The 23,637-nt window shown below is 43.4% G+C and overlaps 1 protein-coding gene across 2 annotated transcripts in view; it reads left to right on the forward strand.

Annotated features, from left to right (window-relative positions):
* The window catches only part of shroom2a (shroom family member 2a), a 36,481-nt gene that overhangs the window by 9,351 nt on the left and 3,493 nt on the right, over positions 1-23,637 (forward strand). The window contains exons 3-8 of one of the 2 annotated variants that reach the window (XM_027290043.1): positions 4,852-5,000; positions 14,374-14,496; positions 15,238-17,506; positions 18,397-18,482; positions 21,985-22,596; positions 23,153-23,554. In XM_027290043.1, coding sequence (XP_027145844.1) covers positions 4,852-5,000; positions 14,374-14,496; positions 15,238-17,506; positions 18,397-18,482; positions 21,985-22,596; positions 23,153-23,554 — 3,641 coding nt within the window. Of the gene's footprint in view, positions 1-4,851; positions 5,001-13,389; positions 13,853-14,373; positions 14,497-15,237; positions 17,507-18,396; positions 18,483-21,984; positions 22,597-23,152; positions 23,555-23,637 lie in introns of those variants that run through there. The other variant, XM_010742534.3, reaches the window with a different exon arrangement.

Below are 23,637 nucleotides of genomic sequence, written 5' to 3' on the forward strand. Positions count from 1 at the left end.
TATATGCCAAAAAAAAAGGGTCGGTCATATCTGCTGCAGCCTTGCAGTCTTTACAATAATGTAGCTGAGGAGAGGCCGAGAACAAGTATTTTAAAACTGTCAAAAAGTTAAAGGATATGTCAGGTTATATTATATTTGTTTATATATTTGTTACGACATCTACCTGTCAGTCAAAGCGGCCACACTGTTAATTATGCATCATTTTAAGGTCTTTATAAATTCACCCTCAGTACAGTTGTCATGAACGGGGAAATTAGCTATAAAGACCAAAACTGTTTTTTTGTACCAGGCTGTAAACATGTTTATTTCTGCTGTGAAGTTGGACATTTAAACATGGGGACTTATGGAGACCGACTCATTCTGTAGCCAGCCTCAAGTGGACGTTTGAGGAACTGCAGTTTTTGGCACTACCACTTTGGCTTCAATTCTACAAAGGTTGCAGTGACTGGTCGGTCGTGGCAGGTGCCGCTCCAATCGTGGTCCTCCAGATCTCCAAGATACGGCAAAGATGGTGACCACACCTCCTCACCTGGGCCCAATCAGGGCCTGGTGACCACACACCTATCTACCTACGTAACGACCATTTGTGTATTCATCCGCAACTTAAAAAAATAGGCCCTGTAGGAGCTGTTTGACTAGTGTTTGATTACAAACTTCTGTCTCAAGTGAAACTATGTGTTAGTACGTTTACATCTTCAGCAGAACCTAATGACCTTGGGGCTGAGCTCCAAAAAAACGGTATGAAAGTCAGAAAGTACGGTGCGAAAAAAAAGACATTGAATATTGCCAAATTCATCCTGTGGTTGCCAATACCTCTGTCGAAGATTTTACCCTTCTTGCTTCCCCGACTGTGATGTCCTTTTGTGTACTTCAGTTCGATGTATTCAAACTGGTGTTGATCTTCCAGTTGCAGTAAAACTGGTGTTGTTTCGTGTCCATTTAAACATTGTAACCTCTTGTAAATGTATCAGCCGGTGATTCAGTCTCCCTACAAAATACATTACCATATCAGGACCAGCTCAGGAATCCAGCCAGCCATCGTAAAACTGCTCAGTCCGCCCTGCACTAACCCTGCTTTAAAATTGGTATTGTAGAAAAATGAAAAAGGGGCTTTGATTAGAGCTATCTGGGTTCTGGTTTTCCGTGCTGAGGATAATGTAACACGTAATGGTCTGTAAATGTACACATACCTCTGCAGTTGAGTCACAGAGCTCCCTCTCACAGGTCGAGCAGAGAACTGATAATCAGCTGCAGAACTTGGCTCTCGCGTGTTAATGTGCCAACTGCCAAGCGACTTCTCGCTGCTTTTCTTTTCACACCGAGACGTGCTGTCTCTGCTGACTTTTATCTAAGTTTGTGCGTCAGCGTGAGGACAGCGCTGACCTTAACGCTCGGCACGTCTGACACCTCGCTGTAGCCGTGGTTCTGTCAGTTTAATGTCTTGCATTCGGATGGGGGTTTTCTCTGGAGATATACCAACACTAGCAGTTTCTGACACCGGTACATTGTGCTCTGTTCACTGTACTTCCCTTTGACAGATGTGTTATTCCAGGTGTCTGCCCTCAAACAAACACAATACGGTTTGTTTTTACATCATGCCACTGGCTTGGACAGCAGCTTTTTGAAGCTTTTTTTTTTAAAGCCTTTGATCCTTTTATTTAGAAACTGGCCTTCCTGCTGTTAGCTTTGGTAAACAGTGCGCTTCTTCTGTCACTGTTACCTTATAAAATATACTAAGAATGTCAGCAAGAGAGAAGTGTGTTTTCTTTGTAGTCAGGCCGACCCTTAGTTTTGATACCTCGACTGCCGTGAGGATTGGATTCAGAGGTTTTAACAAAGCTAACAGGGCTAACAAGGTTACAGGAGTAACAGAAGCAACAGAGCTAACTGACGTAACAAAGCTAACAAATAACAGAAGTAACAAAGTTTACACAGCTAACACAAGTAACAGAGCTAACATAGCTAAGAGCTAACAGGAGTAACAGAGCTAACATAGCTAAGAGCTAACAGGAGTAACAGAGCTAACATAGCTAACAGGAGTAACAGGGTTAACAGGAGTAACAAAGCTAACAGAGCTAATAGAAGTAATAGAGCTAACAGGAGTAACAAAAGTAACAAAGCTAACACAGCTAACGGGAGTAACAAAAGTAACAAAGCTAACACAGCTAACGGGAGTAACAAAAGTAACAAAGCTAACACAGCTAACGGGAGTAACAAAAGTAACAAAGTTAACACAGCTAACGGGAGTAACAAAAGTAACAAAGCTAACACAGCTAACGGGAGTAACAAAAGTAACAAAGTTAACAGAGCTAACGGGAGTAACAAAAGTAACAAAGCTAACGGGAGTAACAAAAGTAACAAAGCTAACACAGCTAACAGGAGTAACAAAAGTAACAAAGCTAACAGAGCTAACGGGAGTAACAGAGCTAACAGGAGTAACAAAATTAACAAAGCTAACATAGTTAAGAGTTAACAAATCTAACACAGCTAACGGGAGTAACAAAAGTAACAAAGTTAACACAGCTAACGGGAGTAACAAAAGTAACAAAGCTAACACAGCTAACAGGAGTAACAAAAGTAACAAAGCTAACAGAGCTAACGGGAGTAACAGAGCTAACAGGAGTAACAAAATTAACAAAGCTAACATAGTTAAGAGTTAACAAATCTAACACAGCTAACGGGAGTAACAAAAGTAACAAAGCTAACGGGAGTAACAAAAGTAACAAAGCTAACACAGCTAACAGGAGTAACAAAAGTAACAAAGCTAACAGAGCTAACGGGAGTAACAGAGCTAACAGGAGTAACAAAATTAACAAAGCTAACATAGTTAAGAGTTAACAAATCTAACACAGCTAACGGGAGTAACAAAAGTAACAAAGTTAACACAGCTAACGGGAGTAACAAAAGTAACAAAGCTAACACAGCTAACAGGAGTAACAAAAGTAACAAAGCTAACAGAGCTAACGGGAGTAACAGAGCTAACAGGAGTAACAAAATTAACAAAGCTAACATAGTTAAGAGTTAACAAATCTAACACAGCTAACAGGAGTAACAAAAGTAACACAGCTAACAGGAGTAACAAAAGTGACAAAGCTAACATAGTTAAGAGTTAACAAATCTAACACAGCTAACAGGAGTAACAAAGCTAACACAGCTAACAGGAGTAACAAAGCTAACACAGCTAACAGGGGTAACAAAAGTGACAAAGCTAACATAGTTAAGAGCTAACAGGAGTAACAAAGCTAACACAGTTAACAGGAGTAACAAAGCTAACACAGCTAACAGGAGTAACAAAGCTAACACAGCTAACAGGAGTAACAGAGCTAACACAGCTAACAGGGGTAACAAAAGTGACAAAGCTAACAGGAGTAACAGAGCTAACACAGCTAACAGGAGTAACAAAAATAACAAAGCTAACATAGCTAAGAGCTAACAGGAGTAACAAAGCTAACACAGCTAACAGGAGTAACAAAAGTAACAAAGCTAACACAGCGAACAGGAGTAACAAAAGTAACAAAGCTAACATAGCTAACAGGAGTAACAGAGCTAACAGGCGTAACAAAAGTAACAAAGCTAACGGGAGTAACAAAAGTAACAAAGCTAACAGAGATAACAGGAGTAACAGAGCTAACAGGTGTAACAAAAGTAACAAAGCTAACATAGCTAAGAGCTAACAGGAGTAACAAAGCTAACAGAGCTAATAGGAGTAACAGGAGTACTTAAACCAAAGGTAAAGTTTCTTAAATTATTAGAAAATGTTTAGCTGTGTGATCAAAATTAAGTATTTATAATAAAGTAAAAACATAAGGTACAGTAAGTGTTTCTTTCATAATGGTTTCCTGCTCTGAAGATGCTTTATATTTTTATTACATAAAATACAGCATGTTGTTTTTCTTCTTTCCTCAGCACAAATCAGGCAACTTATACATTTTGTATTTTATTCACATCCTCAGAGAGATATATACAAGACATGAATCAAAACCAAGAATCTGTGCCACAATATGCTTTAAAACCTACAGTAAACATCAGGATTTTGCTTATCACAGGTTTTAAGTAGCACAAACGTTAGGCTGTATGAGGTTACTTAATCTCTTTCACAACACTGTGGTGGGAACCTCTTGGACATAAGAAGTCTTTTGGCACCCACTTGTAAACTGTATATTCTCTATGCGATAGAGGCCACTCTGATGAATGCACATCATGATACAGCGCAGATAGTTCGATGTGCTGTTATTGCCTCTGAATTCAAAAGATTAACTTTTGATGTTTTTCCACTCAGGTTGTACATATATACACAGCCACAGACACACAAAAGGCTTATACCCATGCAAATGTAGATAGGCAGCACCGTGGGAGCAGTTACGTGTTCGGTACCTTGCATCTATGCGATTGTAAACTGTCTACCAGTCTATGCTTCATATTGTGGTCCATGCTGGACTTGAACCAGCCACCTTTGAGTTCCCAAGCTATGTCCTTATGGACTGAGTTACAGATGTCTTGTTTGAGCAACCAGGCATCATTCGGCCGGCCCCAGCTCCACCTATGATCCACGTCTTTGCTGATTTTTAGATTAGCTGGGAGGTGGAAGAGGCAGAAAGCCAGAGCCACAGATTTTGAGCTTCAAAACAAATCTTCAGAAACATATGAGTGACGTCACGTATGCGCATCTGTTATTAATTCAAACAGAGGGGTCGAAACTGGACTGTCAGCTGATAGCTGTGAAAAACAAAGTTGGTGTTCGTGTAAAGAAAGATGAAGAGCAGGAGATGGCATCTTGAAATGTTTTGTTATCTCTGTAGAAGAGCACGTTTGATTCTCAGTCTCTCTCCATCTGCTGTGTTTATGCTCTAGGTCGAGGAGGGCAGCAAGGCAGCAGCTGTGAGTCTCCAGGTGGGAGACGAGCTCGTCAACATCAACGAGATTCCCCTGAGTGGCTACAGACAGGAGGCGATCTGCCTCGTGAAAGGCTCCCACAAGACCCTCAGCCTGGTGGTGAAAAGGTAGGTAACCAATCCACCGTGCCCTCTCCTCCTCCTCCTCCTACATCTGCCGCTGTCACAAGTGCACCACCCCCACCCCTCAAAGCTTTAACAGGTCACCATGGTAACATTCCCAACAAAACCAAGGTGACGGAGAAGTGGAGGCAGAGGATCGAGGCCCTTACAAGTGCTTGTCTGTCTGCAGACGAGCACTGCGCCTCTCTGGGACTCGTTAGCTGTCGGCGTTGAGCTCTCGGTAGCTGGATGGTCCTGTTTTGCCAGGTTGCACTGGGTTGGAGTCAAGAGGAGTTCATGGTTTGCGACACAGTTTTCCATGAGCAGGTTGAAAGGAGGAAGTGATGTTGCTGTAGGGTGACATCATTCATGTATTAGATCCCACACATTCAGGCGTAGCAAGGACAAACAAGGGATGATGTAAATGATACTATTTGTCACCAACGCCTCCGGAGATAACACAGTTTATAGTTTACACTGTCTTCTTTGCAGAACTTAAACCACCTCTTACTTATTGACCAGAAGAACACGCTGTTGTTGTCTCTTCATTCACTCTTTTCTGTCATAAGCAAGTCCACGTGACCTCTTGACTCCAACGTATTGTTCAGTATTCATATCTTGTTTAACTGATGAATCATTTGTAAACTTTGTGCTGAAGGCCTTCCTATAAATGGCCTTGTGTGTGTGTCTGTGTGTGTGTGTGTGTGTGTGTTTGTGTGTGACACACTGGTCCCATTGTCTTTCTCTGCCATCCGCATTTCGTCCTGTATTGTATCATATCATAACGTAATCCCTGAACAAATCCTACCGTACAAGGAAGTCCACTCACCATTTATCTCTCCACAAGGACGCGGCTGTGAGTCGCACTCATTGTGTTTTTATTCTCAAAAGACGTGTCTATTATAGGAAATGGAAACAAGGATGCATTATTGTCTGTGTCTGTTTGATTACTCAAGCTTCTGCAGGGCGACTTAAAGGCCCTGAAAACATCTTCTACTGAATCAGCTTGTTACTGTGAGCGATGGAGTCTCTTTACGTAAAGAACAATTTTCTGCAAGAGTTAGACGTTTTTAAGTCATCTGAGAGTTTTCTGTGTTTCTGTTTGTGTCGTTTTCTCACTGGTTTGAACCACTGACAGTATAAAGAATGGGAATGTTTGTAGTCCTGCCTCTTCCTACTCCTGGCCAATTTAAAACTGGCAAAGACGTGGACCTGAAGGGGGCTGAATGACGCCTCACACAAGCTGTCATTCAAAGTGTCCACACTCTTAATTATACATAACTTTAAGGCTTAATATAATTTGAACAAGTTAGTTCTATATAAATTCACCCTCAGTACAGTTGTCATGAACGGGGAAATCAGCTATAGAGACCAAAACTGTTTTTTGTACCAGGCTGTAAACATGTTTATTTCTGCTGTTGTTGGACATTTGAACATGGGGACTTATGAAGACTCATTCTGTAGCCAGCGTCAAGTGGACATTTGAGGAATTGCAGTTTTTAGGCACTGCCACTCACTAGGCTTCAATTCATAGTGACGCCAACAGATGTACCCAATATGTTGTCCGCCCCATTCATATCAATGAGTGTAGATAAACAGAACACAACAGTCTTGGTCATGACGTCTTTACTACAACACGGCTGCTATGGCAGGAGTGACAAAACTCACGCTGAAGTGAGCTGTAGTTCATTTTAAAGGAAAATGGCTGACTTGAGATGCTGTTTGAGACAATCTGTTACTTCTATTAGCTCTGTTACTATAGCTGGCTGAAAATACAGGACTTTAAAATGGGGGAAAGGGAAGTAAACACTGGATAGATTAAAGCAGGACTAAAGGATCTGGGTCCTATTGTTCATCTTTCAGTCCTGTGGGACTCTCTCTTCCTTCTGCTCGTCTATGCTGAAGGACTCAGTTTGTCTCAAATAGCATCTCCAGTCAGTCATTTCACAGGGCCACAATAACAAGCCTGTGTCTGATTTAGCATACAGCAATGACGGTGCTTCATTACAGAAAAACCCAAAGCTTCAACTGCACTCCAGTTTCTCGTTCTCCAGCTGCAGTGTACACGTTGTATAGAAAGTCCCTATGTTTGACTGCGGCTTAATCTGTGCCTGAACGAGGATCAGGAAGCTGTCAGAACCTGCTTCCCTCTACAGGTGTGGTCTCTTTACAGACAGCACAAGGGAGCAGCTTGATTTATTTTGCATGCGGTGACTAATGTGAGATTGTTGGCTGTACAATAACGTCATTAGGACGAGGGGAAGGAGGAGTGGCGGTGTCACACACTCCGCACAGAGAGCAGATAGGTGTGGTTATCTGTGGGAAAGCATCTTGTCGTCTTTGCACATGCCTCGACAAAACTACCGTGCTCTGCTCCGTGTCTCCACTTGTCAGAGTCTGCAGATATTTTTGCATTTTAAATGTCACTTTTGTCAAACTTCAAAAACAAAAGCAGGGTGTGAGCGAAAGTTAAATTGCACGTCTTATGCTAAATTTGTTTAACGCCTGCCAACACTAACTACTGCTTACTTTCAAACACTGTAATTGTCGACACATTGTGTTGCTATTGTTGTGCTTCGCTCACCAGTGTTGTAGTACTCGAGATTGGTCTTGGTCTTGAGACCATTCTCAAGAACACTTTTTTTTTAAAGGTCTCATCTTGATCTCAGCCAAAGAGGACTCTGGATTTAATTTCAAGACCACAAGTGCAGAGATTTATTTGTTAACCGTCTGGGAGGAGACATCAGACAAATCTACTGGATTAAAATTAATTCATCTGCAAAACAGTTTCCAAAAAAAACACAGAGATTTGTAAATACTTAAAGACAGCGCTTAACGAGGTGACTCATTGTCATCGCCCAAAGAATTTCCGTGAATATTAGCTACCTAAGGATAAGACTTTATTGATCTCACAGCCGGGAAATTTACTGGTTATAGCCGCATACAATATACAAGGTGGATCAGAAAAATACTCAGCAGCCGTCCTCCATCTTATTGCAGAGAGATCTTACGTTCTCCAAGATAACAGACAGCACATGTAGTTTGTACTGTCTCTAGATCCAGCTCTGCATCCCCGTCTTCTTCTCCTCACTTCAGCATGGATCTCTGTTTATATACGATCTGGTCTTGGTCTTGGTCAAGACTTTGTCTCAGTTCAGTTGGTCTTGACTACAACTCTGTTTGTCGCTCAGTGTAGTGAATCCAAAAGCTGCAATTTGTTTAAATGTGGCAACTTTTAAGTCGAGTTGTTGTTAGTAACATGTCACTGAACAGTTTATGGACAGCCTTCGTCCTGAAAGCTCGTTTACTGAGATCAAGACAACACATGTTGACCAGTGTAACTATAATTCAGATAATTTGAAACACCAGCAACTCTCCCATGTTGCCTTATTGTGTCTAGCTCTCTAATTGAGTGCATATTGGTTTTAATTCCTCATCAGGACCCCCGTGGTCTGGTTTGCCTTCCCTCGAGGTATTTTCTGTGCATGCGACCAACAGCAGAGTGAATCATTAAACTTTACAGCGTGAAGCTCGAGGTGTGTCGTGGCGTTTGGTTTCCCCCTTCTGGCATTGTTACAGAAGTGCCAGATTTTGAAACTTACAGTGCGAGCATTCAGGCAGTAGCTTACATTTACCGGTCTTTGTTTTTCCTGAATAAGCCTACGTAGTATGTTTGGAATGCCGCACACTGAATTCTTGTCGTAAGTAGATTTCTTAAAATTGTTTTGAGCCTCAGCTGAGGAAATCATTGTTTAGAGGGTTCATTGTGGCCCTGTCTTAATTGCGCCCTTTGTTTTCTCTTTGGTTTGTCCCGTTGCCAAAGTGAGTTGACAGAGAGTCATTGAAGTAGATGTCACAAGCTTAATGGGGAAGATTTTAATCAAATCCAAGAGTTGCATTTATAGTCTTACCGTTACAACCCGGCACCACAATGCTGAGGTGAAAATGAGTTTGACACCGCCACTTTAAGTAATCGACAGGTTGTTGGTGAATTTATAGCAGCTCTGTGAGACACTGATTCGCCCATGAACTTGAACATGGATGCTGTTCAAGACACAGGATGTGCAGGACTTTGTTACGGTGATGTTGTTCAGACCCTCACCCCACAGACGAAAGGTTTCCAGGTGTTTCTGGGTTCGTGGGTCAGCGCAGACAGACAGCCGATGACTTGACAGCTGGTATGCCACTCAGCCCAGGAATGTGCTGGTCATTACACGCTGCTCACGGTTCACCTCTCTCACCCGAAACATGACTGGTTTGATTGTAGGGTCTGCTGAAGAGGGCCTTTGTCAGACCCTCAGGGACCGACTGGAATCCACCGGCTCACCTGCAAAGTGCAGGCTGGGTGGATACAACCTCAGCATTTTACTGCCCTGTACTGTACGTGACGCTGTACTTCAGTTTGCCAGATGTTGTCCAACAGTTAAAGCATCCAACTGTCCAAGCCACTCATTGAATGTCACACCATGTCAAATCCAAACGTGTTAGATATATTTAATGCGAGAGGAATTTGTTAAACTAGTGTCTTGTTTCGAATCTATGCTACAATTGATCAATGTAAATTTAATTGCCTTCCTATCAGCTTTGCTAATCTTCTTCCTTGTCGACAAGACCTCTTTCTGGTCTGCAAGACCACATTTTAATAAGAAAAGCACTTGTTTGTCACTCAAGCATTAGTGTTTTTGCCCATTTACATAATTAAGGATGTCTATGTTGTGATGACTATAATAGGTCCAGCTGTTAAAGTTAAATAAAGTAAAAAAATGGAGCCGTAGTGCTCAAACAAGCCACCTGTAATTGTAACTACCTGTCAGTCAAAGTGTCCACACTCTCAACTTATGGACTTATGGAGACTGACTCGTTCTGTAACCAGTCTCAGGTGGACGTTTGAGGAACTGCAGTTTTTGGTACTTCACAGCCACGGATGTTACCGCTTAGATTAGATTAGATATACTTTATTCATCCCACCACGGGGAAATTCACTTGTGACAGCAGCAAGATATAGAAACAAAAGTAGAGGAGGCCAAAATAAAGGAGACACAATAAACAGACAGAAATTAAACAGACAGAGATATCTAAACTACACAATGACCACAATAAAGTAATCAACCTTCAAAAACAGATAAGTACTGAGGATAAGTGTGGCATGATATATAAAGAGTATTGTAGTGTAAAGTGACCATAGTGTAAGTAATCTTGCAAAGAAGTAACCATATAACTAGCATTACAAAGGGTCATACCACATTCTAAGAAGAAAAACACCTGTCTGTTAGTATTTTATCTCCATTTACACTGCTGTTGTTATCAATGTTGAGACAACTATAATCTGTACAGCTGTAAAGTTAAAATGACAACAGTATTCTGGATTATTATGACAATGCCAAGTGGCAAATATTCAGTTTTACATAAGAAAGATGTTGCAGACAACATTTTATTTTGGTACTATTTGGAAATTAAAGTCCTTCATGTGCCACTTAATTCAAACAGCACAGCAGCTGCTATATAGTTAATTATGTCCTAAACAGAACCAGATCCTAAGATGAGTGGTTATGTTTGAGCTTTTTATCGTGGAAGTCATTGGAAAACGTGAGAATCCATCCTGTGTAGTTGACAAGAAACAACATCTCAAAGCAAGTTTGAAAGGAAGAAATGTTATTTTTTTTCCATTTTTGTGTAGGTTTCAACAAATAGGAAGCATTTTTGTAATTTTTCGGACCATCTTGCCAAAGAACAGCCGTTGAAACTTATCCAGCTGGCTAACATCGACACAAACGTTGATTAAAGTGCCTATTAGGACCACACACATGAGCATGAATGTTGTAAAAACAAGTACAAGTGCAACATAACGTGCTGCAGTCACGTAAATTGTGTTGCTGTGTTGCTGTGTTGCTGCTTGGGCAGTTGCAGTGCTCATTACCCCGAGCCTTTCAGGAAACCTGCTGCCCTTTCCACCCTAAAGAGCAACCTGTTGCCATAGTAATGGTAGAAATGCATGTCCGTCGCACACACACAAGAGGGGAGATGGGAAGAGAAGAGTCCGGCATTTCATCCTATCATTAGCATATTAGCCCCCTTGGAGCCAATGAGACGAGGCAAGGTAGGGGAATACTCCAAGGGGACTGGCTGTGACAATAGCCCTCCTCCTCCTCCTTCTTCTTCTTCTCTTCAGCTCCTTCCACCCCCTCTTTAGGGGTAAAACCCCCGTAATCCTGAAGCAAATCTGCCCTCGGTGTAAACTAACTCAGCCCAGAGAAGTTTTTAATCATGGATACTCTGTGTTGAATGTTTCTGTTGGTGTGTGTTTGGGGGTATCAGTGGTTGGACTTGGTGCGATGATGCTCAGCGGCCCGCTCGCCGCGCGTCTCTTTTATTTTGGCTTGTCTTTTGAAGTGTCTGAGGAATGTGGTGCCTGACCAGCACGCAACTGGTGCGACTGGTCCAAACTGAGCTCCAGTTTAATATAATTGTACTAGCTTTCGGATTACACACTCCTTGTTCCGTCATCTAGATGTTTGGTGAGTCAAAACGAACATTATTTTATAGTTTTTCATCACGTTTTTTTGTGCTTTACACTTTGACTTCTGTGCCACAGTTTCAGCCTTTTGTCTTGTTATACGTCAGAGACATGTTGGAGCTCCTTCCTTGCTTGGTTTTATGACCCTAATACTCTGTTATTGTTCTGATTGTTCTTGTCTTATCAGTGTTGTATGAGGTCACCCCATCATTTAGGTTAAGCCACGATCAGCTTAGCTTTTACAAACCAAATTAATCTTTGAGGGCTTAAAGATAAAACAGAATCATCTGTGAATAAAGTGTCATTAATTAAACGTCCTGAAGTTTAAGTTAAATTTGTACACGTGAGTTGTTCGAATCTGGACTGGTTGGTACCGGATACATTCGAAGTGAGACGAGGGGGCTTCAAAACTGATCACCCTGCCCCCCATTTCCAGCCAACTAATTCACTTTCCTAGCATATCTGTGCCGGCCCAGCTGTAGCCCTGACGATAGGCCTAATAAAACCAGCCTCATTTGCATACCAATAGCAGGCGCCATGTGTGGCTAGCTGCTCGTGCCCTAGAAACACGGACTGTGAGGAGACGAGGAAGACCGAGCTCCATGTTGGCTTCTCTTTGTCCTCTGAACACGCCTTAACTTCCACGAGTCTAATCCACGAGTCATTTTGTGATGATAACGAATCATCCAACTTTGTTAAGCTTAAATAAATCTCTGTGATAATCTGTAAAATTGTAGCGCAAGGTGCAAATTTAAGTTTTTCACCCTGCAGTTTGTTTTCAGCTCTCCATCTGAAGGAAGCTGTTGTTTGGACCTCTTGTCATCAAATCATTGAAGGCTTTTAAGACAAGGTGACTGAGGGGACGGGACCTCTTGACCTCATGGCTCTTGTAGGGCAAGTCTTAAGTCCAATGAGAGCAAAGCTTTGTCTAAAATTCTTGACCAGTATAACACCAAAGATTCGCAGCTCCCTCCCAGTAAAACCAGCCACCTAAGCAAATGTTTTCAAAGTGTTAGATTGTGTTTTTCTTAGTTTATGGACTCATTTTGATACACCTGTTTTCAGTTCAAGCCTCCCCAAATTTAAGAATCGCACACGTGCAGCTACACTAACATCACTGTCACATGATGCTGAAGTTTTGAGCCCCGTCGACGGTAGACGACAGCTTGGATTGAGGGGTGATGTGGCTGATCTGATTGTGTAAGAGATCCTCTATTCTGTTAAGCCCCCACCGCCCTGCCCCATGCTGGGCTTATGTTCCCCCCCTGGGACCATATGGCAAAGTCTGAGCAGCTACATTACTGTTCAGATGAGAGAAATTAAAACTGTGTCTATAGATCGACAGATACTTTATTGATCTCGAGGGAAATTAAAACATGCACTCAAATTAATCTATGCTACATACATGAAAACATAGTAAATGCATGTTAAAGTCAACCTGTAACCTAAATCAGAATTTAAATTAAACATGTGCAAATAAATTAAACGTGTGTTAAGATCTTTATAAAAGACAAAAAACTCCTGTTTACACTTTGTTTAAAACAACACTGTGCATATAAAGTATCACTTCAATACATGATTATACCTGTTAGAACATTTATATATTTTATTTTAGTATATTTTATATTTCTATATTGTTCTTTTGTACCTAAAATGTTATATTATAGTATTTTACTCTCCGGCTTATTTTTATTCTTACGTGTAGTGCTGTTACACTGTTTTAGTGCTCTTAATGCTGAGCTGACCTCGTGTTAACTTACCCATGACAAATTACCCTGAAACTTGAAAAGTAAAAAATAGAAATAAAGTTTTTAAAGAAATAAGAAATAGAGACCATATACAGTAAAGTTAGGCTGCAGACAATGAATAAAAGTTGCTGCATTTAGTACAGTAACAGTGTCCATCAGTAATCAGTGTCAGTTTGTCCTCTGTGAGTTTTTTAGTCTATTTGTGGAGCAGCATTGGGACAGCAGTCTTGAATTGTTTGACATAAACGGTGTTTTCTCATGTTTAACTTCATTGACTGTGTGATGTTAGATAGACCAGTAGAGGGGGCTGTAACACCGTGTACCAGCTGACATTTACACTCCTGTAGACTGCACATTACTGTCCTTGGATCAGAGAGACCTCCTCAGTGCTCAGGGTTTTCTGCAGTGCACAAACTCAAACTCAGGTGGTCTTTGTCCTGTCAATTGTGTGTGTTTGTGTGTGTGTGTGTTCCTCCCCTCCCGTTGCTGCCCAGGAATATGAAAATGGTGGATATTGTAACTCAGAAAATGCCCTCAGAGAATGACGTGCATGTGGCGAGAAGCTTTCTCACGAAGATTTTGCGAAGTTCAATGAGGTACGGTCCAGTCATCGTAATCAAAGTAGTACCTATTCCCTTTTCTCTGTTTCACTCCCTGTGCTCATGATCGTGTTAATCATTTGTCCAGTAATATCATCGTCACTCCTCACACCATGGTTTATTACTCGTTGGCATATCTCTTGTGGTTCATGTCATTTAGATGTATCCCATTTGTACCGCATGCAAAGCACTCTCCACGTGTATGTTTTTGTGTCTGTATCGACGAGGAAATTAAATTAAATGTTTTGTCCACCTTTTCCTGACATGCAATTCAGAAAGAATCGCTTTAAAGGGTATGTTTCACACGCATGACAACTGTTGTTGATTAAACAGACTTAGATTCAAAAACAGTTTCCATCTAAATGTTTGAATAAATCAAAAGTGTTGCCTCGATTATAGAAGCACTGAAACAAGTTTATTTGTTGAGTTGCACTACAGCGGTATTTGCAGGAACATACTGTTTTCCATAAGAGGCCGGTCTCTAATCCAGCCTGTGTTTTTTTGCCCTCTCTCTGCAGGAGGAATGAGCCCATAAGCAGGCCTCACTCCTGGCACTCCACCAAGTTCAACGAAAGCCAATCAGAGACTGCCAAAACGCAGTCTCCACCCACGCCAGTCTGGCAAACCAGATATGATGCAAGGTACCTCTTTTGATCCTGGGTTGTTCAGCTACAGATTTCTTCTTTTTGTTCAATTAAACAGTTCTGTCTGCTAAAAACCTAATAAAAATATATATTTTTTTGGTTTTCCATATGTTTATATACACATAGAATTTGCATTTGATAGGCCTACAGGTGCATTCAGACATCCAACGTTTTTCCATTTCTTTGAGTTGGAGTAGTCCGAAAACACAATGCCACGCTGCAGCCGCTGATCAGACGGTCAAACCTCCACAGTCAGCCTGAAATGTCTCTGAAACTGAGACTATCCAGGTGGATTCATGGACTAAACTCTGACACTCTACCTGTTGTGCTCTGGCTTTGTTTATTTAATGTACCCAGCTTCTAAATCTGAGTCTGGCTCGCTGCAAAATAGCGACACACAGAAGTTTCCAGTAGTTGTGGTTGAGCGACATAGACGGTGAATGAGAGTGAGCGAGCACCGGCTAATCGGCTAAATAAAAAGTTATCTCTTGATTGTTTCACGGCAATACACACACTCACCACCACACAACCCTGCAGATGATGTCTGAATGCAGCCTTAAACTGTCTTTGCTAATGTTGTGGCCAAAACATTGAAAATTAATTGGATCTATAAGTGACTACCATGAATCCACCGTGCAGAATTATATACCACAGTTCATAACTTGATTAACAACAGCAGTCTTTAGGTGAACGACCTGATGTGATATTTGTATTTTCATACTTTGCTTTGACCTCCAGCTCGTCCTCGACTGACCTCTCCTCTGGCTGGGAGCAGACGAACCTGCGCAGAGCGTCCGACCAGTTCAGCTCTCTCGGCAGCATGGACAGTCTAGAGCATGTTTCACATCAGTACCCGGCCGGTCAGCTGTCGCCTGCCAAGTCCAACAACAGCATGGAGCATCTCAGTGGAGGGAAAAGAGACTCGGCCTACAGCTCCTTCTCCACCAGCTCTGGCACACCGGACTACACCCTCTCAAAGAGCAACGCTGCCTCGACGGAGAACATGCTCTACAAATTCAATCAGTGGGATGCCGGAGGAAAACACAACAATGGCAGGAACAGCCAGAGTCTGATTGAGGGCGTCAGACAGGACGACAGGGTGGCGTACTTCCAGATGCCAGGCTGTGAGGCTCCACAGCCTGAGGACTTTGCTGGCTCTCGCCATTCCACTTCAAGTAGAAGCAGCGCTGGACCTGTTTGGCATGTCCCAGAAAAAAAGAAGACCACTTCCCCGTCTCCTCCGCCTCCTCCTCCACCTACACGCAGCGACAGCTTTGCTGCAACTAAGGTACACGAAAGAGGGCTGGTTATAGCTCACCCCGAAGGACCTGAATCACATCGGCGTAGCCACAACATTTCCCCGAAGAACGACGGCGACGCTTTCTACTCTTCGTCCGATAAATCAAATCAGTTCAACTCAAACAAGCAGTACTCGCTGTCCAGCAGTGACGTCCGACAAGGCCAGCCCTACCATCAGAGACACCATAGTGACAAAAGCACTTTTTATTCTCAGCCCTGGGCTACATCCGTACCAAAGCCACAGAATGTTGGCGGCTACTATTGTAGCATGCAGGAACTGCCTACTAACGGTTCTGCACACCAGAACCAGAGAAGGAATTTAAGCACCTCCCTGTCGAACACAACCGCCGACCAAAACACCGACAGCAGCGGACAAAGCCGATACTACTGTGTCACAACGTGTCAGCCACCGGAGGACAGGAAGAGCGTCGCAGGCGTAGACCTGGCCCAGGAGAACTCTCCGAGCCCACAGACTGTCACCAAAGTGAAGTATCACCTGCCCCAACACTCCTCACACATTAAAGACAGTAACGGATACAACAAGCACCAAGTTACTACTGTACTAGAAACCTCTCTGTCTAAGTCCAGCTGTGACGACAAGGGAAGCCAGCGAGGACACAACACGCAAAATAAAGAGTTTGTGAGTTATCCTTCAAGCAGACAGTCTGACCAGCGGAGGTCTATGCCGATTCAACTTCTACCCCAAGACGTCAGACATCACAGCCAAGCAAGCAACAAGATCTGCCCGCAGGCGAACCCGATGCTTCACTCTCTATCCATGGATGCCGCAGGACAAGAGGCAAGAGGCCTAAACTCTGAGGAGTCGCTCGAAAGCAAGCAGATGCGACGCAGTGACCGGTTTGCCACGACGTTAAGGAATGAAATCCAGATGAGGAAAGCTAAGCTGCAGAAAAGTAAGAGCGCAGCTGCTCTTCCTGGTACAGAGGGTGAGACCGAAGGCGATCAGGAAATCTGGAAGTCGACCAATGAAAACACCACCCCGACCTCAGCGGACGGCTCCTTCACCAACACCTACAAAGGTAACCTGAGGGAAGCACAAGCAAGGGTGCTCAAGGCGACGTCTTTCAGGAGGAAAGACCTAGAGCCTGTCTTACTTGAGAATCCCGCGGCCGAGGCCTTACCTAACTACCCATCCTCAGCGCTGACCCGTAAAGACATTACCCCTCTGCCAACTGTCTCGGAGTCTGTGAGGAGTAAATCAGGACCTGTCAGTGGTCAAGTTACTCGGATCGGTGGTCGAAAGCGTTTTCCAGCAGAGAAGAAGGTCAGGTCTTTCTCTGAACCAGACAAAATCCACGAGGTTGGCGTGAATGAAGAAAATGCAAGCTCCTCTTTAGACCAGCAGAAGCTGTTTAAAGAAAGCGAGGAACCAGCTTACAGCTACACTGAAACCCAGACGGAGACCAAAGCAAGAAGTCTCGCCACGACCACCAAAACCGAGGATGCAATAAAAGGCACCCGGAGCAGAGAAGACGCTGCACACAAGCAGTCCATCCTCGACCAGCAAAGACTGGGCACCTTCGCGGAGTATGAGGCAAAGTGGAATATACAGAAAACAGAAACAAGAGCCACCGGGCGGTACCGGTCAGCTGATAACATCCTGGATCCAGGACCGGAGGAGAGAACCAAGACTACCTGTTTGCACGAGAGATCCCGATCATCTCCTTCAGCTGACATCTACGGACAGGTGAGGCATAGACTCGATACACTCTCTACACGGTTACCTGACTGAAAATCAGAGTTTAGGGAGGTGACTAAGGTCAGTTAGGACCGACTGAGACTTCTTCAGGGTCGTAGTTATGTTCAGGCACATCTGAACTCTGGTGTGGACCAAACAAGCGAACTCTGGTCCACCTGAAAATCTGCTTGCAAGCGAACCGTTGTGCGTTTCGCTCACAGTAGGAAAGCAAACGGACTATCCAGCGAACCAAAGATCAGAAAGCCAATCGATGAGCTGGGTTTTTTGGGTAATACCGCCCCCAAACCAGCAGCTGTTGTAATTACAACCCAGGCGGTTTGGTCCGATTTCAACATTAGACTGAGCTCTACTGTCTCCACCTCATTTCAGCATGGATCTCCAGTCTTTCTACAGAGAGTATGCTAACTGAGAGAGAGTCTGTATAACATGGAAGGTGATTGGTTCTTCAAAAAACAAAGAAATGTTCAGAGCTGCCGTAACTGGCTGCCAACTACACTTCACCATGCCAACCTCAGAGAAACATTTAAATAACCAAAAAAAACTGAGACTAACTTTTGTTTTATCTACTTAAATGTTGCAACACTGTCAAGCCGCCCACTAGGGTGGCTTCACATCTCATTAAGACAAACATTACTGACTGAAGTGAAAGGAACAAAGGAAAGACCAAGTCAAATATTAATCCATGTTTGTTCATATGACACACCCTCAGCTTAAGAATAAGAGAGGGGGCATCAACCTACTGATTTTCACTATTGGAAAATCCAGGAAGCTGCAACATGGCTTGGCTGGAATAATTAACAAAAGAAGAAGAACGTAACGTAAGGACTTGGGAACGGTTTTGCATAATAGACGTTGTGTTTGTTTAACTTTATTTACAGAAGATTCAAGTTCCTGCAAGAAAGTCTGAGACCAAATATTCCCACACGGAGAGCAAACCTGCTGAACCGCTCAACACTGCCACAGGGTGAGTACTTTGCACTTCATATCTCTCACTACTGTATGTCTCCGTATTTAGTGCAATATACAAAAGTAAAAAAAATATGATAATATATAATCTCAAGTGACCTCAGAGGGCGTGAACTAGTATAGCTGAATGCTGGCACACTAATGAATAATGAATTACCAGTTATCAGCATATTTCGTGTGAAGTGTCATTGTGTGTCTACTCCTGAGCTTTATCAGTGACAGAGGGCCGTACAGTAGCCCGTAGAGGAACAGTGAAGGCTTTATAATCTGCCATGGCGCACCAGCGGCGCTGCCTCGGTGCAGCTGTGACAACATATGTCGTCTCTCTGGCTGTGCTTTGTGTCATTTGGTCGTCTCCTCACTGCTGTCTGCAAAGGCATCTGACCCCGTCTGCGTGACGGCGAGGGAGTGTTCCAGGGGGCCCCGGCCCGAAGGCATGAATTTATCATCAATTAGATCTGTTGCTTTGCATAATCAGGTTTTCTAGCCAGCATGGCTCTATAGACGGCAATGTCAACGTCTGTCCATGTGTCCGGACTGAAATATCTCGACAAGTATTAGATGAATTGTCATGACGCCAGAAGATAAAGAGCTTTTGACTTGTAGTGCCACCATGAGGTTCAAATTTGTGGGTTTTGAGTGAGCTATGGAAACATGCAACTCTCTCAGGATGAATTTACCAACCATAACCCGTTTTTAATGTAACGCCAGTATCAGTAAGTTACTTGCACCAACAGCCGTTGGCATGCGAACAAGCTAAACTGCGATAGTGAGCATGAAAGACAATATATCTGAATCAACGTGGAGATAAACACTGCTACCTAGATAAATGCAGACTAACCTACAATCATAACTTGAATGAGAAAAGTTTGAAATATTAACTCTAACTTTGTCAGGTATTGTGTTTTAACCCTGGAAGGCGTCTGTGTTTTTGAAGCAGTCTGTGTGCGGCGGATTAAACCTCCCTCCTTAGAGAATGTTTGTTTTATGGGCAGGGTAGAGTTTACAGTTACTGTCGATGACTTCATGTGATGCTTTGATGATCCCGTATGAACTCCTGTCATGTGAAAACAGTGCAATATTGTTGTTTAATGTTAACGTATCAGGTCACCTGTTGTACCTGCTCGCCTCTTTTATGTGCTCTCTTTTATTCTAAAACTGTCACCACTTAAATTATTTAAAATGTTTGCCACCACTCAGCTGCTGAAATCCGTCTATTAAAGGCAGCACTGCATAACTTTAAGCCTTAATATAATCTGAACAGGTGAGTTCTATATAAATTCACCCTCAGTACAGTTGTCATGAACGTGGGGATTAGCTACAGAGACCAAAACAGTTTTTTGTACCAGGCTGTAAACATGTTTATTTCTGCTGTGAAGTTGGACATTTGAACATGGGGACTTATGGAGACTGACTCACTTCTGGAGCCAGCCTCATGTGGACGTTTGAGGAACTGCACGATTGCCAGACATTATATATTTTTAATTATTCTCTTTTACTCCGATTGCTTTGAATCATTCTTAAACTATGTGCCGTGACGTGGTCGGGATGACTTCACGGTTTGTAAACCAGTTATTCAGGAGTCTTTATGAATTATCTAAACTTCCTCACAGGTGAAACTCATTCACAGGTGTAAAGTATCTCATGTGAGCAACCCTCATTGTGGGAGCCACAGCATCTGACACTCACGTTTGTATTTACAACAACGGCGCAGAGGAAGTTATTGTCATTGAACAGTCGGGGGGGAAATGATCTAAGTGAGGCGTGCTCCACCCAGATAGTTATTGATACAAGTGTAAAGAGACACCAACAGGTGGCTTCAGTCACAAAGAGCCAGCAGACAGCGCACTGTCTCAGTCCGCTATGGAAGTGACAGCAGTTAGACGTCACATCGGGTGAGTCGGTACTTTGATATCTATTTTACAATTATTGTATTTAATTAACCGTGTTTAGCTAACGGCAAGAGATCCGAGGGACGTTGAATGAGTACAGCTCAAATTTGTCAGAGGACAGTCATTAAAACATTTCCAGAATTGTTGTCTCAGTTCCTTTTAATTAGTCTAAAATGGCTAAGCGACACGAAAAGTGACACATTCGTTCCTAACGAGAAAAAAATATCCAATTGGAAAAAGTCATTTTTCATCCCACATTTATACTGAAATAAACGAATGCACGTTTTAATGTTAAGATTTCATTTGGACGTCTAGCGTTTCAATTTTTAATTTTTATATTTGTCCACAAGATAGTGCTACGTTTTCCTATTCAAAGTGTTATGTAAACATTTTAAAGCCTTTTTAAAGGGTTAACCCTATTGCAAGTGTCAGCTTCCCAAAAACTGCTGTAAAAATATTATATATTTATATTTTTTTTACACTTTACACGAGTAAATCTTATAAAACTACTTCAGCTGAAATATACATATTAAATATTAATGATATTTTGGAGAGCTTTAACCTTTTAAGAAGGTCAGTATGTTTCCACTGTTGTTTTAATAAAAACAATCAAACAAAAAATTTAAATAATTTCCAGAATGTTGTTATTGTTATTAGACCCTGAGATAGGTCAATGATTGGCAGCACTGATTTCACACTCGAAGTGCTAACAGCAAGAAATGTCGGCTTTCCAAAAACTGCTGTAAAAACTACTTCAGCCTGAAATACACACATCAAATATTAATGATATTTTGGGGATTTTAATAACAATCTTTTCTTCTATAAATATGTGTCAGATTAAACACTTACATCATGCTAAGTCATATTCCTCCTCCCGGATACTGCAGTAATATCACCGGCGTCATGTTTCATGTCTCCACGAGGTAACACTTTCTCACACTCTGAGGTCGGGGGAGGGTGTAAGCGGCAGCAGCGGCCGTTCATTGGGCGACTTGTAGCGGCTTGTAAGACTTTTCAATTGGTGAGGTTTGAGCCGTGGCGTCTGTCTGTCAGTGTATGTATCTGTATCTTGTGACAGCAAGAGTCAATACAGTTTTGTTCTTAATCAACGCTGCGTGATTGACGTGTTAATGTCACTCGGAGTAATTAAATTTGCGTCTAAGCATGCGTGCAAATGTAATCTGCGAGCATGAAACCGCAGTTTTAAGCAAACAGTGTGGATCTGATTCCACCGTGTCCTGTTGTGAAGTTTAAAGCTCTTCTCTACCTACAAAGAGTTAAAGCTGTAAATGTGATTCAGGCAGGAAAAAGTGATCCGGTCGAGCTTCTTTGCACTGGAGGATTATTTATTCCCCTATGCTGACTTGTGGGAACTGAAATATTCCTTCTCAGGCTGCCAGCTGAACAGTTACCAGGGAGGAGGCTTTAGCAGAAGAAGAGAGGGGAGACGTGTGTCTTGTCATGCTGGCATAATCATAGTGGCTGCCGGAGAGACGAACAAGGCCTCTGCCGCCGCAGTGTGTTATTTGATTGAGCTGCAGATGATAGTCCACGCCGCCTGGCTGTTGCACAGCGTGTAATTAAAAGCTTTCTATTGTGTTCCTTCAGGTTCTCTGACAGAGGCCCCGGTGACTGTAAAGTGAGAGAAAAGCCTGTGGTGGAGTTTGAACGTTACTCAGCGCCAACCCCTCCGCCCATCACAGGAGCCAACCCTGACAGCAGCAGACACAGAGCTGCTGCTGCCACCGTGAACCACAGACCCACGTCGGCCTCTCGCAGTCTCACAGAGTCTCCCCTTCCTCAGCCCGAGGACCACGGCCTCGCCGAGCCTCCGCCTAACCCGAGGAGGAAGACCTCTGCCCTGGAGAAGCCTCCCCCACCCAGATGCCCAGAGGTCGACTCCCACGAGACATTCACCGGTTCCCAGAGCGAAATCTTCACCCACTGCTCTCCCAACGCTGACCCTAACTCCGCCTTCGTCCCCACCCACTCTGCAAAGGGAGATTCAGAGCAGGGCAAAGGACTTGTGGACAAAGGACAAGGGGCAGTACATCATCTATCAACATCCAATCCTCAGCCGGCCTCCTCTCCCCCGGCTTCCACCCACAGACCTTCAGGGCTCGCCACCATGGAGGGGCAGCGCTCTCCATCTCCACAGTTTTCCCCACAGAGACTCAGTGACAAGCCGCCGGTCTCTCTGCAGGATGAAGCCACAAACAGGTAAACTTTGTCTTGTTTTATTCAAAAATGTGCAGCTCCTCCTCTGCCCGTCGTGCCTTTATGCCGCTCGTACAAAGGGGCTTATTGAGCCTCGCTGTGTTTGTAGAATCAACATGTGAGTGCTATCAAGCCGCAGTAAATTAGAGGGATTCTCCACATTTCTTTAAAAGCCGCCGGCGGTCGAGGCATAATTTAGCTAAATGCCTAAAATGTGAAATGTAGTCTGAATGCCTCCGATGAGAAGCTGTTTATTCATCCTCTTGATCCAGAACTAATTGATATCATCTGTAGTGAACTTATGACTGTACAGTAGGGTTAGCACAGCGAGCAGAGACCAAAGTGGTGGGAGGAGTCCAGATGTCTCGGATATTCCAGCGTGCTGGCCATGGAAAAAATCTCAGTTGCCATCATGCAGTAAAACTTTAAATCAGCATATGGCTGGAAGAACTGCAACAAGAGATTTTCTCCACCTCCACCTCCTCCTCCTCCTCCTCCTGCTCCTGCTCAGTGGCTCAGCTTCTATTTGTAAGATCCTCTCTTTTCTCTGATATTTCAGGATGGAGCATGTGATGGAAAACCAAACTTCTGCTGTGAAGAAAGTGCCCATCAGGATCGTCCACTCGGAGGGAGTCACGGAGAAGGAGAACTGTCCGTTTCTGCAGCACAGCGTGAGCACCGTTAGAGATCACATCAACGCCAACAGTCAGCAACAGCAGCCGGACGAGCCCGGCGGCAACAGGACGGCACGACTGTCCGAGGATCAGAAGAGAGAGGAGCTGGCCAGAGACATCATGGGGAAGGATAAATCGCTCGCTGACATACTGGACCAGAGCAAGATGAAGACCACCATGGACTTGATGGAGGGCATCTTCCCTCAGGGCGAGCAGCTGTTGGAAGGAGCTCACCAACGCAGGAAGCTGCCGCCGAAACAGGCGGTCGCCCGGCCCGCTGAGGAAAGGTCAGCCTCACACAGATGTTCATAACATGACTCACCTTGTTTGACCTGTAGAGTTTGTATTTACTCTCTGCAGGATGTAGTTT

The sequence above is a fragment of the Larimichthys crocea genome, chromosome XVII (genome assembly GCF_000972845.2).
Source record: "Larimichthys crocea isolate SSNF chromosome XVII, L_crocea_2.0, whole genome shotgun sequence".
NCBI lineage: Eukaryota > Metazoa > Chordata > Actinopteri > Sciaenidae > Larimichthys > Larimichthys crocea.